At 37.2% G+C, this 17,822-nt stretch overlaps 1 protein-coding gene across 4 annotated transcripts in view; it reads right to left on the reverse strand.

The window, feature by feature from the left end:
- RB1CC1 (RB1 inducible coiled-coil 1) overlaps positions 1-17,822 on the reverse strand; it is a 93,997-nt gene that overhangs the window by 6,900 nt on the left and 69,275 nt on the right. For all 4 annotated transcript variants that reach the window (XM_053558601.1, XM_053558600.1, XM_053558602.1 and 1 more), the window contains 6 exons: positions 14,563-14,728; positions 10,063-10,171; positions 9,205-9,442; positions 4,138-4,192; positions 2,899-2,946; positions 271-329 (listed from right to left, as the gene is read on the reverse strand). In XM_053558601.1, the coding sequence (XP_053414576.1) occupies positions 271-329; positions 2,899-2,946; positions 4,138-4,192; positions 9,205-9,442; positions 10,063-10,171; positions 14,563-14,728 (675 nt within the window). The remainder of the gene's footprint in view (positions 1-270; positions 330-2,898; positions 2,947-4,137; positions 4,193-9,204; positions 9,443-10,062; positions 10,172-14,562; positions 14,729-17,822) is intronic.

A 17,822-nucleotide genomic window follows, 5' to 3' on the forward strand; every position in this document is an offset into this window, starting at 1 on the left:
GCTGAAAAGTTAACTGGAGTCACGGAGGCTTCAAGGACTTGTGAGAATCCTGAAGCTGTGAAAGGAACGTTTTGGAATGCAATTCTAATGTTTCCAAGATAACAATTAAGAAAATTCGCATTCCAATAAAAAACTTTTACCATCACTGAATACAAAACACTGAGCTCATGAACCCAGCCTTGAAGGGTCAGTGCCACTGAACTGTATTAACAAAACAAGTCAGCAATTCTCCTTCATAGAAACTCCCCCTTCCCAAATTAAAACACTTACTCTCTAATAGCTATCTTTTCAGAATGCCTTGAAGATACTGAAGACATGCTCTGAGACATCTAAAAAACAACAAAAACAGGAATAAAGTTTATGAACCTTATGCAATGTGAACACATCTATTTATAAGGTAATTTACTACAAACATTTCTTTCATTAAGTTACCCATCCTCAAGCCTGTGTGCAGTTTTGAAGGGTCCAAAGTAATGTATAAAAGCAGTATGTTTGTTCATTATTATAAATCCTTCAACAATTAGCTTTATTAGACAAACTTACCTACATTTTAATTTGGTTGTATTCAAATTTGGTTGTATTCAAAACTGACTTTAAAATCACATTTTTTTGATATTATATATGGAATCTTAAAATATCACAGAGAAAAAAGACTGAAATTTTTCAGGAAGTGCTTGAAAATTCTAGCACACGTTTTTTAGAATTTTTCTTCTTGGAATAACAACAAAATAATAATTAAAAAAAGGCCTTTAAAATATCAGTCTAATATCTAAGTAGAAAAAACAAACAATACTATTCTGGTTGAAATGAAGTCATCTGAGCATAACGTGTTATTTATTTATTTATTTATTTATTTATTTATTCTGACAGAGACTCTCACTCTGTTTCCCTGGGTGGAGTGTTGTGGTGTCACAGCTCACAGCAACCTCAAACTCTTGGGCTCAAGTGATCCTCCTGCCTCAGCTTCTTGAGTAGCTGGGACTGCAAGTGCCCGCCATAATGTCTGGCTAGTTTTTCTATCTTTAGTAGAGATGGGGTCTCTCTCTTGTTTAGGCCAGTCTCAAACTCCTGAGCTCAAGCAATCCACCAGCCTTGGCCTCCCAGAATGCTAGGATTACAGGCGTGAGCCACCATGTCTGGCTAAGCATGTTTTGAGGGTTGAGAAAGTCTGTCCTCTCTCATCTTCAAGGCAACTCTTGAGATGCCTCAGTTTAAAAACCCACTATTTTGAGCAATAAGTAAAGAAAGAAGCGACAACCATCCCCTTGGAATGAAGTGGTACTTGCTGTCGCCCTTCCTCAGCTGGGCACTGCTCCAGAGAAGGAAAACCACAATAGTAAATAACGACCACAACAGCCTAAACTGTGGAACTGAGCCAGACAAATGGACTCCATCTTGCTATTGAAGATTGACCATCCCTTTTAAGAGCATATTCAACTTTATTAAGATTTATTAAAAGCTTAAGTAGTTCTTATTTTTATTATAAATGAAGATGTAGACTGAAAGAATCCTTATGTGAATGCAGCTGTAAGTCTATGTGAGACTATGACGTACATGTAGATACTCCTCTGGATGCAGTGTGGTGCTCTTTGAGTATGAAAGGCAAAATTCATTTATTCATAAACATCTGCCACACATCTATAGTGTATAGGTGTTAGGAATATAGCAATCACCAAAAACTGATTAAAATCTGCCAAATAGAGCTTACATTCTACTAGGAATACTACACAAAACATCTGTTACATGACGCCTGGGACAGGCAACTCTTCTCCTAAATCCTTTTGAAAAATTAATGATTGACAGTATAATCACTACTGAATATGCAATATTTGTTGTTCAAGTTAAGGTACAAAAAAGAAAGATGTCTCACTACCAAAGTAATTTGGTTTTAAGAAACTCGATTCTGAAACGTATCTCAAATTTTTCTCAAATACTGAACACAAGCCTTCAACTGTTCCTATTTTCTTATAAACTATGATTAATGAAATTTCAAAACTGAAGTAACTGCTTTATTAAAATACCTATGAGTAACTTTAAAATGGGCTCTTCAAGTAATTAAATTCACAGGTTAAAGCAAAGGTATAAGATCAGACAACGTCTCCTGCCTTTCAGACACAGTCATCACGTAAAGACAGAATTCACGACAAGATACAATGTACTGAAATCATGCACATTTGTGAGACATGTTAATCTTCAAAGGCTTATGAAGCTAAGCAAGAATTTTTAATACAATGACTGAATGAAGAATCATGGCTAAGATTACAAACACATATAATCATGGAATCCTAAGAAATTAATGGTTTTATTAATAAGCAGAAAGGATGCCACTGAATTTGTTGATTTTTTTAAAAAAGTGTCTTAGGACAATAGTTTCTTTGGTCATATCCACAGTCACTTTGGAGGGAGGGGAGACACATCCTATTTTATTGCCCAGGCTGGAGGGCAGTGGCTGGACCCTGGGGCTCAAGCAATCCTTCTTCTGCCTCCTGAGTAGCAAGGAATACAGGCTTACCACCCACAGCCAGCTAAGTTTTTTTCAGTTTTTTTTTTGTAGGGACAGGGTCTTGCTTCAAGCAATCTTCCTGCCTTGGCCTCTCAAAGCGTTGAGATTACAGATATGAGCCACCACATCGGCCAGATCTATAGATTAACTCTCACCAAGACATATTCATCTTTACGCTAAGAAGAAAGTCTGAATCTAGTGACAGGGGATAGGTAACTGTGACCTAACTTCAGCACTCTGACAATCAACAGGATACAATGACCATGAGGATCAACAAAACTACTATAAACAAATCAATCAAAGCATGCACTGTTCTAATAGTCTGTCTTCCTAATGAAATACAAGGCAAATAATTTACAAATACTAAGAATAATTTATCAAGGAAAAAAACATACCAGTCTTTGATTTAACCGTTTATTTTCTTCTTCTTTCAATTGTAATGTCTAGAGGTAGAAAAAAAGAGACCCAAACTTTACTCTTGTGCTACTCAAATCTAAACATAATGATTGTTAGATAAGTTCTCATTGTCAAATTAAGGTTCAATTCTAGTAGTATGAAAGGTAAATGGGAATTATTTTCTATGAATCTATTCCAACTGTTTAATTATTTACTGGCTTAAATGAGAACCAGAACAATTTTACATGTATTCATCTATGCCAAGGTATGTCAACTTTTACTGTGCATTTCAGACATCTGTGAGATGTACAAATATGCGGTAAACACGGTGTTAGAGATCTACCTCAAAGACTTTGTTAGCAGGTCTCACCTAACAGAAGAAACGTGCAGTTATAACACACATCTCAGGTTATTGTGAGGTAGGCAATTATAAAACCCTTGAATAACAAAAGACCATATGCTTTATTTGAACAAAGTTGTACAATTCTGACATTGGATTTTTACCAATTAAGCTTTTAAGAGCAGAAGACAAATGCTGAAAATCTTAAAGGCCTAAAAAAGAAAAACTTATCTATGAATAAGATTTGTCAAATGTGTATAAAATTAGATCTTATAGTAAGTACAATTAGAAGGAGTTCCTTATTGCCATTTTTTTATCATTTCAATTACTCTTTATTAAAGACACTAACTCTTTTCCTCAGTATTCTTATATTTTTGTCCATTTGTAAAATATATATAATACTTTGTTTTTGAAAAGAATATATAAATTTATGCTTATATTATTATTATTATTATTTTTTTTTTTTTTTATTTTTGGCCGGGGCTGGGTTTGAACCCGCCACCTCTGGCATATGGGACCGGCGCCCTACTCCTTGAGCCACAGGAGCCGCCCAAATTTATGCTTATATTATTTTTAAAAAATTCTGAACTGTTACTAAAAAACATTATTTTATTTATTTATTGTATTAAAACTACTGACTTGTTCCTCTGATACAACTTTACTCACTGGGAAGTTATGACAAATGAGCAGAGTAAAATACCACTGTAATTTATTTGGCTATCAGGATCACAAAAAGACAAACTTCTCAAAACAACTACAAAAATAAGTTAATCATTAAAAAGATTTAATTTATACAGAAGTAGAGATAGTCTATTATACGTTTTCAGAATAAAGTTTATTTAACTGCATCCCCAAAGTGAACACATTACACATGGTACTTTAAAAAGAATTTACTTACCCGCTCTAACAGCATTATCCTCTGTTTTTCTTCAGACAGCATATGAATATTTTCTCTAAATGTGACAGAATAATTCATTTTAATTTCAATCCTTTGAAATTCTTTTTTTAGAGACAGTCTCACTTTATCGCCCTCAGTAGAGTGCTGTAGCGTCACAACTCACAGCAACTTCCAACTCCTCGCTAGCTGGGACCACAGGCGCCGGCCACAACGCCTGGCTATTTTTTGTTGCAGTTTGGCTGGGACCGGGTTTGAACCTGCCACCCTCGGTATGTGCGGCCAGCGCCCTACTCACTCAGCCATAGGTGCCATCCTTTGAAATTCTTAATTTAACATTCTTCAATAAGATTTTGTAAATTTTAATATTAATACTGATCACTTTAAGTCAAGGGTTTGTACTAAATTTTCAAAAGCAGCCTATTTAAGTAAAGACATAATTTCAATATTGTATATTCTCTGTAGGAGACCTAGACCTATAAACCTTTTCAAATGATAAGCAAAACTTTGTGTGTGCACTCATCTAGGGATAATGTCTTTAAATTTTCTATTGCTCCCCAGGGATTAAGAACTACTCTTCTTCCTATGTGTGAGTGAATTCATGTTACTGACAAAGTTGTAGTTGTTGAGTGACTTCATTAAGATTTGCAATGTACGAAACTTACTAAATGTAGAACACAAATGTCTACATACAATAACTAAGAAAATGCCATGAAGGCTACATTGAACAGTTTGATGAGAATATTTCAGACTGTATATGAAACCAGCACATTGTACCCCTTGATAATGTACCCAGCTATGATTTAACAATAAAAAAAAAGATAAAAAAAAAAAAAGATTTGCAATGTATGCGCTGGACACCATGCCACACGTGAATTTACCCACCACACTAAAACACCCGAAACATAATTAGAGAAGAAAAACATGCTCTAAAATTTAAAAAGAAGAAATATTGTTCGGGTTTTTAAATTCTTCCATATAACCCTCAATTATATATCTACACATATAAGGTTTTATTCTGGGTAAAGACATAAGTCTCACTATGTTGCCCAGGGTAGGCAACCCATGTATGTATATGTTGTTCCAATTATATATATAATTGGAAAAACAGCCTGGGCAACATAGTGAGACCATAGCTCACAGCAAAATATATATATATTTTCCCCCAATTATATTTTAAGCAAGTTGACACAGGTAGGGATTGCACCTTCTTCTAAATGTTAATTCTTTACGAAGAGGCTTTGCCTGCTTTAAGATTATGAAGATTTACTCCTGTAAGAGTTTAATAATTTTAGGTTTTATATTTAAGCCTGTTATCTATTTTAGGTTAGCTTGTATGTATGGTGTGGAAAGGGCCCAACTTTACTCTTTTGTCTATGGCTATCTGGCTATCCTGCCCCAGCACCATTTGTTGAAAAGGCTATTTCTCACACTGAATTGTCTCAGTACCATTGACCATAATGCAAGGGTTCAACGTCCATAAATATAAAGGCTCATTTCTGGTCTCTCAATATTTTTTCTTTTTGAGACAGGGCCTTGCTTTGTGGACCAGGTAGAGTGCACTGGCCTCATCACAGCTCTTGCAAACTCAAACTCCTGGGCTCAAGAGATCCTCCTGCCCCTACCCCCAGAGTAGTGGGAGTATACTGATGCATGCCAGTATACCCACCCTGACAGCCTTTTGTTCATTAGTGACAATAGGTTTTTAATAGAATCCCCAGGACTTTCTATATATAAGATCACGATATATACATTAAAAGAGTTTATTTCTTTCTTCTCAATTACTAACAAATTATTCCTCTAAACTTTTATTAGGATCTTTTATGCATATTCAAACCAGCTTTTGGCTGGCAAATATGCAAACTATGCATTTTTGAAACTATCTGTGACCAACACTCTCTGCTAGTCCTTCTTCAGACTATCTTTTCCAGTTTTCATTGTTATTCATTCGTGTCTTGCTGAATGGCTATGGTGGCAGCTGGGATTCTTTAGGCTCTTTCTAAATTTATAGAAAATACATCTAATTGTTTCAACATTAAATATATTCATTACAAGTTTCATGTACTTCCCACGTATTCCTAGATTGAATGGGTTCACTTTTCTTATTTTTTATGTTTTTAGAGACAAGAATCTTACTTTGTCACCCTGAGTAGAGTGCCATGGTGTCATAGCTCACAGAAACCTAAAACTCTCCGGCTCAAGTCATCTTCTTGTCTGCGCCTCCTGAGTAGTTGGGACTACAGGTGCCTGCCACTAGGCCCGGGCTCTAGCTCTTACTCAAGCTGGTCTCAAACTCCTGAGTTTAAGCAATCCACGCACCTCGGCCTCCCAGAGTGCTAGGATTATAGCTGTGAGGCAACATGCCCAGCCACTGCTAAGGGTTTATGAAAATATTACTATTCTAAATGAATTTGATTAATTGGCATTGCTGCTCCTATTGAGATCATTATATCATCCTTCTCAAATAACCAGTGAATAAATACGGTTATATTTAGAGACCGTCTACTGTTCAGCTATTTCTCTGGCATTTATGAAATGCTCCATCGGTTCATGATGACCACATCATCTAAAAAATCATGGCATTTGATATTCTAAAACTGTCTTTAACCTTCTTTATGTTGATAATTCACAAGATTAACTTACATTCTCTGAAATTTTTAAAACCGTATTTGTGGTTATGTCCCTCTTTGCATTTCACACAGGTATGTATCATCTATTTATTTGAATTTATCTACTAAACAGCTTTCCTTTGATGTGGCTCGTTTACTTGATTGTTACATAAATGTACTAAGGCTACATAGCTCTCTCAAAGTACTCCTGATTCTAACTCCATTTTGGATACTTTCGTTCTAAGTAACAACTTCCATTTTGACATACAAACCTACTTATGATCTCACTCTCATGTGGAATCTCAGAAAGCTGATCTCAAGGTAGTGGGGAACAGAACAGTGGTTAGCAGAGATTCGGCAAGTAGGAGCAGTGAGGATGAGAAGAGACTGGTCAGCAGGTACAAAGTTACAGTAGACGGAGGAATCTATCCTGGGGTCCTATCACACAGCAGGTCACTAAACTACAGTTATTAACAATGTACTGTACATCTCAACATAGCCAGAAGAGAGGATTTTAAATGTTCTCACACAAAGAATTAACAAATGTTTTAGGCTACCTATCTGTTAACTACCCTGATTTGATTACTAAAAAATGTATACATGTATCGATACATCACACTGTAGTACAAAAATATGCACAATTATGTGTCAATTAAAAAGAAAAGAAAAAAAAAAAAGCCCCACATGTAGGTATCTCTATATAGGCAGCAATACTCCTAACACATCATGTCTCTATGTAGGATTCGCATTTCCAGATCTATGGCCTCCTGTTTTTGTTGCTAACATGATTATTTGGTATTTTGAGACTTCCTTTGTGATTTGGTATATAGCTGACTTTCTTTTTATTAAAGCTGCATTATTTATCTATTCCTTTATTTATTTTTACTTCATTGTTTCCCATGAAAGACCAGTGTCCTACTCTGTCGGTCCTGAAAACTATCATTCTAGTCTTAATCCATTTTTATTAAATTATTGATCAAAGTCACATTGTAAAGTACCAGTTAACAACTAATCACATTTTTGTGAACAGGGCCCTCTCTAAGTATGAAATTTCCTCTAACTTTACAAAACCTCTTGTTTCAAATTTCTTATATATATTAATATTTTGCCTGTTGCTTGCCTTGTATATCTTTTCTAATCACATTATAACAAACTTTCTGTATCATTTCACTTTCGGTGCCTTCCCTGTATGTAGAATGCAGTTAGATGTATTTTTTTTTTTTCTTTTTTTGTGGTTTTTGGCCGGGGTGGGTTTGAACCCGCCACCTCCAGCATATGGGACCGGCACCCTACTCCTTGAGCCACAGGCGCCACCCCAGTTAGATGTATTTTTTTCTAAGAGTTTTTCACATATGCCTGGAAAAGTTCTATTATTTCTGTTTTCTAATACCCATGATATCTTGATATGTTTGTGTCTTATCTTTTTGAATGATATTTAATGTTATATTAAATTGGGTGGTGCCTGTGGCTCAGTGGGTAGGATGTTGGCCCCATATACTGAGGCTGGCGGGACAAACTGCAACAACAACAAAAAAGCCGGCTGTTGGTGGCGGGCGTCTGTAGTCCCAGCTACTCAGGAGGCTGAGGTAAGAGAATCACCTAAGCCCAGGAACTGGAGGATGCTGTGAGCTCTGACGCCACAGCACTTTACCGAGGGCGATAAAGTGAGACTCTGTCTCTAAAAAAAAAAAATTATTTTTAATTTATATTCTTGAGCCAGTTTCTAATACTGTCAGTTGAACTACACAGAAAAATAAACATATTTTAAGCTTTCCTGCGTTTCCCTATGAAAACAAATATATTCATTATAGGTATTAACTCCTTTTTCTTCTTGGTAACAGATCTCAAAACTTAAAACATTCCTTATAAATAGGAATGGCTCAACACTACTGTACTGATCTTTATCCTGACAGCCTAGAAAATTCTGTTGCACATATAGACCCTCTCTAAGTTGACCACTCAAGAGATTGTAACAAACTGGTCAACCTACAGAGGTGGTCAACATAAGGAACTAGGCCTACTGTGCTGATACGTACATGTGGTGCATGTCTGGTCTGTTAATATTAGGTCAATTTAAGGAGGATGACAATGTAGGGAGGTGATCAGCTAATACAGTTCTATTCTACTGTATTACGTATAGTATGAAAATATCCTAAAATGACTCATTTCTTTTTTTTTTTTTTTTTGTGATTTTTGGCCGGGGCTGGGTTTGAACCTGCCACCTCTGGCATATGGGACCGGTGCCCTACTCCTTGAGCCACAGGCGTCGCCCAAAATGACTCATTTCTTACATTTCAAGTTGAAAGAATTAAAACAGCTCAACTTTCAGATACGTGGGCTGTGGACAATCAGTAATGTTAAAAGTATTTCTGTTCTTCAGAGCTTTATAACTTACTGAACTGTACTAGTGGCTTATAAGCCTCCAATAACACAGCTGCAGATAGACATCATGAACACTTACTGGACAGACATCATGCTCGTCTCCATTGCTGAATCCACTCTTCCTTCATCTGTTCCCACCGCTGATCTGTCTGCTTCACCGGGAAGCTCAGGTGCACAAGCTCCATAAAGCTCTGGGGCTGCAGCTACATAAGGTGAAGGGACAAAACCGCTGCTACGCAACTTACTGACTTCTTCTTCAAGCTTTTTCTTTTCTTCAAGCAAACGAGCTCGATCTTCAGAAAGTGACTCTATCAAATCTGAAAGATCCCCAAATTGAAATAAACATTATATATCTAAAAAAACTTTTTTTTTTTGTAGAGACAGAGTCTTACTTCATCACTTGCTCTCAGTAGAGTGCTGTGACATCATAGCTCACAGCAACCTTCAACTCCTAGGCTTAGGTGATTCTCTTGCGTTAGCCTCCCGAGTAGCTGGGACTATAGGCGTCACCACAATGCCCGGCTATTTTTTTGTTGCAGTTTTCCCAGGGTCAGGTTTGAACCCACCACCCTTGGTATATGGGGCTGGCGCCCTATTCACTGAGCCACAGGCACCGCCCAAAACTTTTTTTTTTAAAAAAGAGTCCCACTTTGTCTCCCTCAGTGGAGTGCTGTGGCATCACAGCTCACAGCAACCTCCAGCTCTTGGGCTTAGGTGACTCTCCTGCCTCAGCCTCCCGAGTAGCTGGGAGTATAAGTTCCCACCACAATGCCCAGCTATTTTTTTGTTGCAGTTTGGCCAGGGTCGGGTTTGAACCCACCACCCTCGGTATATGGGACTGGTGCCCTACTCACTGAGCCACAGGCGCCACCCTTAAGAAAACATTTTGCATAAGTAAAAAGAAATGTAAAATATTGTATTACAAAACACTGCTAACCTTTATCCCGTTCTTGCTGCTGCATCGTACTTTTCAATTTATCACTAAGATCATTTATTATGTTTTCTTTTCTCATTTTCTCTCTTGTTAAAACAGTGTTAAAATTGGTCTAAAACAAAGAAAAGTAATGATTTAAATTATGTATATTAGACAGCTAAAAGAATAAACTCACAAATATTCTTTTCTATGGTATATTTGTATATGGAGAAGACAATGATATTTATGAATATTTTTAAAAATAAAAACGCAATGTGTACTGTGGGAAAACTGTTATTTTTAAGGTTGCAACTTAATATTTGAAAAAAATTTTATTTTTTCATTATTGTCCATATAATTACTGTCAGAGATTCTGACATTTCAAAAAAAGAATTATAACAATTAACAACCTAAGACTGCTGTTAACACACCTGACTTTTTCATTGAGTTATCATCTGCCTCTGAAATCTTCTTTTGATCTTTAGCTAAATCTCAACTACCACAGCTGACATTTTAGATCTGACTTTATCCTATTTAAATCTCTTATTTGGGTATTTGCAATGCCTACTGGAATTCTGATTTGTATTGGCTAGACTTGTTATTTTTTGACCTTCCTACAAATGTTCTTACTACAAAGCTCAAATATCCAAATTCTGCATGAATCTCATGAGACAATTTGGTAATTTTAACTAAACACTTTCTTTTATAAAATTTATTCCATTTGTTAAAAAATTCATTTGTAATATTTCATTAAGAAGGGCCTCCTAAAATGATGTTCTCTGGTTCTTGAATTAAAAGAATAATGCCAATAATGAGTAGAATAGGAAGATTTAACAGGAAAAGAATATGGCATTTTGGATTAAAATCCAACTAATTCATTAAATATAATTTCAAGCCAGAAACCACACAGCAAGATCCCTCATAAAGTAGCATTTATAATATGGCATTTTATTAAGCTGTTTCATTATGCACTAAGTTCTATACAGAAAATTAATGTTTGTAATAGCATATTAACATTATTATTTTTATTTTTGGTTGTTGAGACAGTCTCACTTTGTCACCCTTGGTAAAGTGCCGTAGCATCATAGCTTATAGCAACCTCAAATTCCTGGGCTCAAGTGATTAGACTCTCTTGCCTCAGATTTTCTACTTTTCTTTTTCTTTCTTTTTTTGGAGGTAGTTTTCCTATGTCACCCTCAGTAGAGTGCTGTGGCATCACAGCTCACAGCAACCTCAAACTCCTCAGCTTAGGCGATTCTCTTGTCTCAGCCTCACAAGTAGCTGGAACTACAGGCGTCCACCACAACTCCTGGTTATTTTTTTGTTGCAGTTTTCATTGTTGCTTTAGCTGGCCTGGGCTGGGTTCAAACCCACCAGCCTTGGTGTATGTGGCCAGTGCCCTACCCTCTGAGCACCGCCGGGTGCTGCCAGATTTTCTATTTTTAGTAGAGATGGGGGTCTCACTCTTGGTCAGGCTGGTCTTGAACTCCTGAGCTCAAGCGATACACCCGTCTTGGCCTTCCAGAGTGCTGGACTTACAGGCACGAGCCACCACTTCCAGCCATTAACCACTGTTTTTATGCCCTTTGCTACTAGCATAATTTAACATGCATTTTTTTAGGAACATTATCATATTTATAATAGGTATATTAATATAGAAAAGGTTAGTTAAGGCATGGTGGCTCACGCCTATAAGTCCTAGCACTCTGGGAGGCTAAGATGAGAGGATCATTTGAGGTCAGGATATCAGATCAGTGTGAGCAAGAGCAAGACCTCATCTCTATAAAAAACAGAAAGATAAATAGTTGAATATGATAGCCTGCACCTGTAGTCCCAGCTACTCAGAATAGTGAGCTGCAGGGTTCTTCGAGCCATTCCAAGGCTGCTGTGAGCTACGACAGAGTCACTGCACACTAGCAGGAAGAACACAGCAAGACTCTAGCTCAAAAACAAAACAAAACAAAACAAAAACCACGGTCTACTTAAGATAAGTACCAAATAAGCCCCAACCCAGAAATCATCTGCATACAGTGAGGTACAAATTACATAACATAAACACAACCCGACACACAAACTTTCAAAAATGGAAGTTATCTGCCTTAAGTCTCATTAGTCTCGTTTTACAAATATTAAAAAAAGGCACTCAAATGTGAAGAACTTAGAAAGCTGTTAATTTTTAGTTGTGGTTTCAATCAGTTAATTATATCCCCTACTTCATTTTTGAAATCTGAAACTGTATCGATGCTTATAAAGCAGCATACAGAGAGACAATGAAAAAGAAAGATCAATTACATATAGAATCATACAAAAGAATCCACACATTCATATTCTTAACAGAGATGTCATTAGTGAACTCTTCAGTGATAATTCCTACGTAAAACTCTCGGCTACTCTGTCTCCCTAAACACCTACTTTCCTGGCTTTGGAGACGGCACGCACTTCATTTTTTTAGTTGTCCTTATTTGCCTTTTCTAGGGTTCCCCTTTTTTTCCCCTCAGCCTTAAAATCTAAAGTTCTTAAGGGGTTTGAACAATACTTCCTTATTTTTTTTGTTCTTTGATTTATATTTATTCAAATTCTAAAAAGATACTAAGTAACTACAACATTTCAGGAAAAAATACCACATAATATTAAATGTATACATCAAGGTAAAAAGCAGTTTCAGAAAGATATTCATCAAAATGAAACAAGTATGGTCAACTGCACCCTGGAAAAGAATTACAGAAGCAGAGCAGGAGCCACCCACACCCATCACTGCCAGCCTTGCAGCCCTCCAGTCTTTCTCCACATTCCAGTGAGCAATCTTCTTCAAGGATGTATGCACTTACGTCATTCTTTTATTTTCTTGTTAGCTGTTGTACAGTACTTTAGGTGAAACAGAAGCTCCCTACAAGATCCCTTTGTGATCTAACTTACTTTATAAACACAATCGCTTACCACTGACCAACAATGAATTTGTAAATTAATAAAGTTCAACAATATTCCAAACCTAGTCTACCACCAGCCTATCATATGGCTAAGTATTACAGAAAGAATATTTGAGAAATTTGTCTTGATCAGTATGTATATTAGGATAACACAATTTAGAGAATTTTAGGGCTTAGGGTGGTGATTCAACCAGTGTGCTATTGGTGTGCTGTGAGAGGATCTTAGGTAAAATTTTTAAAGATTATCAATCAAATTATATTCAAAAGAAGTTCAAAGCAAGGTAAGTTAGTTTCTCTTTTATACTTTTTTTTTTTTTTTTGAGACAGAGTCTCACCTGTTGACCTCGGTAGAGTGCCCAGGCGTCACAACAAACTTAAACTCTTGGGTTCAAGTGATTCTCTTGCCTCAGCCTCACGAGTAGCTGGGATTACAGGTGCCTGCCACAGCCCCTGGCTATTTTTTAGAGATGAGGTCTCTTTCTAGCTCAAGCTGGTTTTGAACTTGTGAGCACAGGCAATCAATTCCACATTGGCCTTCCACAGTGCTGGTTATAGGCATGAACCACCACGCCCTATTTAGTCTATTTTTTGATTACTATAATTTTTTGTTTGTTTTTTGAGACAGAATCTCAGGATGTCATCCTTGATAGAGTGCTGTGACGTCACAGCTCACAATAACCTCAAACTCTTGGGCTTAAGCTATTCCCTTGCTTCAACCTCCCAAGTAGCTAGGACTACAGGCACCGGCCACAACGCCCAGCTATTTTTATGTTGCAGTTGTCATTGTTGCTTTTAGCTGGCCCCAGCCAGGTTTGAACCCACCAGCCTCGGTGTATGTGGCCGGGGCCCTACCCACTGAGCTACGAGTGCCGCCCCATGATCACCACAATTTAAGTGTGCTGTGAAAGTTTAACTTTAACTATAGGTTGAAATGTGCCATAGATGAAAAAGGTTGAAAAACCCTGGCTTAAGGTAAAAAATTTTTAATTTAAAAATCATCTATGTGGTAGTGTAAGCACCATCATTTTATAGAAAACTAAGCTTATGGTTGGGGTGGTAGCTCATGCCTGTAATCCTAGCACTCTGGGAGGCGGGGGTGGGTGGATTGCTTGAGCTTATGAGTTCAAGACCAGCCTGAGTAAAAGTGAGACCCAGTCTCTACTAAAATAGAAAAACTGACACAAGAGGATCACTTCAGTCCAAGAATTGGAGGTAGTTGTGAGCTATGATGCCACCGGCGACAATTTGAGATACTATCTCAAAAAAAAATAAAAGAAAACTAATCTTAGTTCTAAAGAAGTTAAATGATCTACCCAAATTCACACAGGTAGTGAAGAACCAGAAACAGAATTCTTATTTGCCAATCTCTCACCCACAACTATTATTTTGAAACAGCTGATACTGTCAAGTGACAGAGTATTAAAAATTTATTTAAAAATGAATGTTTTTATCATGAAAAAGATATTTAGTATTAACAAGATCAATATAAAAAAACCCGCAGCTAAGATATAAGGAGCTCTCAGCTACACAGGAAGTTGTATTTGTTAATTCCCATCCACCTTTAGATTTCAAATGCAGTAGGGAAAGACGGACACACCTGTTGTTCAGCTATCAAAGACGTTCGAACATTTTGCATTTCTTCATTCTTTCTTTTTTCTTGCTCTTCAAGTTGTTCTAGAAACTTAGCTTTTTCTTCTTGAAGCTTTTCTTGAAGTTCAGCAACTAAGCTTGAAGAATCTTCTCTGGTAGATTCAATGGCAGAACTTAAAAATTAAATAGAGTGTTACATTTTTTTAAAATTACACAATCACAAATGTACCAACTTTAGGCTATTTATCTCCCTTAAGTCTTATGTGAAAGATATTGGTGTGAATCTTCACTCTAAAAACTAAAGGAAAAAACTATTAATGAAGGGTAAAAGTACAGGATGGATGATGTCTTATTCTTGCTGACAAAAATAATGAATTTTAAAAAGCTAAAAATGAAAAATGTTCACACAAAAGAAAACTTTCATACTCCTGAACACATACTCACTTTCCCTGAAGGGCTGCTGACCAAGCACCAGATATGAGAGGATAAGGGAAAAGTTAAACACAGGCCAGCCTACTGGTTATTTTAACTTCTGGTATGTTGTAACTATTAATCTTATCTATTTTCAACTAAATAATTCTTTGTATTAAAAATTTTGTTGAAGAAAATCACTAATCCACCCCCCAAAAAGAAAAAGAAAATAACTAATCCCATTAAAAGTGTTAAAATATGCTAAATCACAAGAAAAGAGCTGCTGGGGTATTAAAAATTTCCTACCTTCTTTCCCAGGTCAATGCATCTATTTAATTGTGCACATGCTCGATTTTAAATACTTGATGTTTTTGGAATCATGGTGTATTTTGCAATGTGGATACAAATTTTATGTTTGCTCTCTGTATGCCTTACGTAATTTCCTCATTTAGTTTTATATAATAGGAATATATTAATACTATAGCAATTAATAATGGTGCAAATTGTCCTTCTTTTATTTATACTTTCAAATTTAGATTTTAATAAAATCTAATACTCAACTTTGCTGCTCAAAAATGCTTCCTTCAAAGGGATAGCTTTTAATGGCCAAAGAATAAATATGTAGTTTGTGACATAATATTGTATCTCAAAGTCTAAAACTTACTAGTTTCCAGAAAGGCTGGACTAGGAATCCCCTATTACATAATACATAATTAAAACAGCAAGGTAAAGGATTTGTTTATAAAGCTTCTCCTTTGAGCCAAAGAGGGAGATATGCAAGTTCAGAACTATAAAATGGGGTGGCTCCTGTGGCTCAGTGAGTAGGGCACCGGCCCCATATACCGAGGGTGGTGGGTTCAAACCCAGCCCCAGCCAAATTGCAACAACAACAACAAAAAAAAATAGTCAGGCGTTGTGGCTAGCACCTGTAGTCCGAGCTACTTGGGAGGCTGAGGCAAGAGAATAGTCTAAGCCCAAGAGCTGGAGGATGCTGTGAGCTGTGATGTCACAGCACTCTACCAAGGGCGACAAGTTGAGACTCTGTCTCTAAAAAAAAAAAAATAACTATAAAATGGCTAGAAACCAACAGGCTGAATAAATCTATGTCTTACTGAGGAACTCAAATTAAAAATGGACTCAGACTACTCCACAACACAGTGCTTGGGATAAAACTAGTATGGGTAAGGCTTGAAAAAAATCCTGTTTGGCCAATGTCATCCTTGAAGAATTATATCCCTTTATATGGTAAACTGGAACTGAGTAAAAGACAAGCCCAGGTTCCAGGCAGGAAATCAAGGCAGAGTACAGCCTGGAAGAAAGATCATTAACAGCTACGGTTTTGAGCTTTATTGCAAGTACTGTGTAAGGTTATTGAAAGATTTCGTGTAGGGAACAATACATGTGAATTGGGGTCTTTTTTTTAGATAAAGCCTCTCACTCTGCTGTCCTCAGTAGAGTACTGTGGTGGCATAGCTCACAGCAACCTCAAACTCTTGGGCTCAAGTGATCCTCTTGCTTGGGAATGGGACTATCGGCACCCTCCACTAGGTCTGGCTAGTTTTTCTTTCTTTTCTATTTTTAGTAGTGATGGAGTCTCGCTGTTGCTGGTATCGAACTCCTGAGCTCAAGCAATACATCTGCCTTGGTCTCCCAGAGTGCTAGGATTACAGATGTGAGCCAATGTGTCCAGCCTTGAATTTAGGTTTTTAAAAGACTGTTGGGAGGGGGAATACTGGTAAGAAGTTGGAAGACAGTCAAACAAGGCAGAAGGAGAGGTTTCAGTATGACAAAAGATGCCAACACCGTATCAGGAAGAATGAAAAGGCGTGGCTCTAACTGTGAGGAGGCACATGTAGGTGGCTGGTACTCACTTCCAGGCGCCCTGCCTCTTTGGACTGCCTGGTGCAGGTGGGCAGTACTCACTTCCAGGTGTCCTGCATTACTGGTACTGGGTGGGCCTAGGCCCAATGGGTCCCTCATCATAGCAGATACATATTCAAAAATGTTTGGGACCTGAAGCATTTCAGATTTGGGATTTGTATCATATATACCAATTGAGCATATGAAATGTGAACATCTGAAAACTGAACCTCCTTTGTGTATCAGGAGGGTGCTCAGAAAGTTTTAAATTTTGGAGCATTTTGGATTTGGGACACTCAATCTGCAATCTAGAATCTGTGGTGGAGGAGACATAAAAGCAACTGGCAGAATCCCTGCTGGTTCCTTCCTCATGAAATGAAGAATTTTCTATGGTAGAAAAGGCTGAGTAAGCTTCTTAAAAGCTATCTCTCACTTCACGTGAGATAAAGGATGAGATTTCTATCATGTTCTTATTCAAATAAACATGTCCTGTCCAGGAGACACATGGAGACTGAGCAGTGGATTAACAAAAATTGCACCAAGTGATGGTTACAAATTAAAACCTTGTTTGAAATATGACTTCTGTGCTGTATCAAATTAACAAGGTCCATCCCTGCCCCTCCTACCTGACAAGTCAATAGGCCTGGTCATCTCCCAGTCCCCATTCTTTTCTTTTTAGTATAGAACAGGGGCCAACAAACTTGTAAAGAAAAAGATAGTGAAGATGTTACCCAGAAGATCCAGAAGATTTCCATCACAACTACTCAACGCTGCCTGCTCATTCACAGGCATGGCTGCTTCCCAAAAGGCTGCATTTACAAAACAAGCAGATTCCCATGGACCTCACAGTTTGTCAACCCTTGGAGTACATCACAAGGAGCAGTCTGCTGTTACCTAAATGGACAGCAGTATACTTTTACTGTCTGATTTTGGGATCATATCAACTCTTCAGTACTGTTAAAATCTAGCTGGGAGGAATGAAAAACTCTTACTCCA

This window comes from Nycticebus coucang, chromosome 13, assembly GCF_027406575.1.
Source record: "Nycticebus coucang isolate mNycCou1 chromosome 13, mNycCou1.pri, whole genome shotgun sequence".
In the NCBI taxonomy this organism is placed as follows: Eukaryota; Metazoa; Chordata; class Mammalia; order Primates; family Lorisidae; genus Nycticebus; species Nycticebus coucang.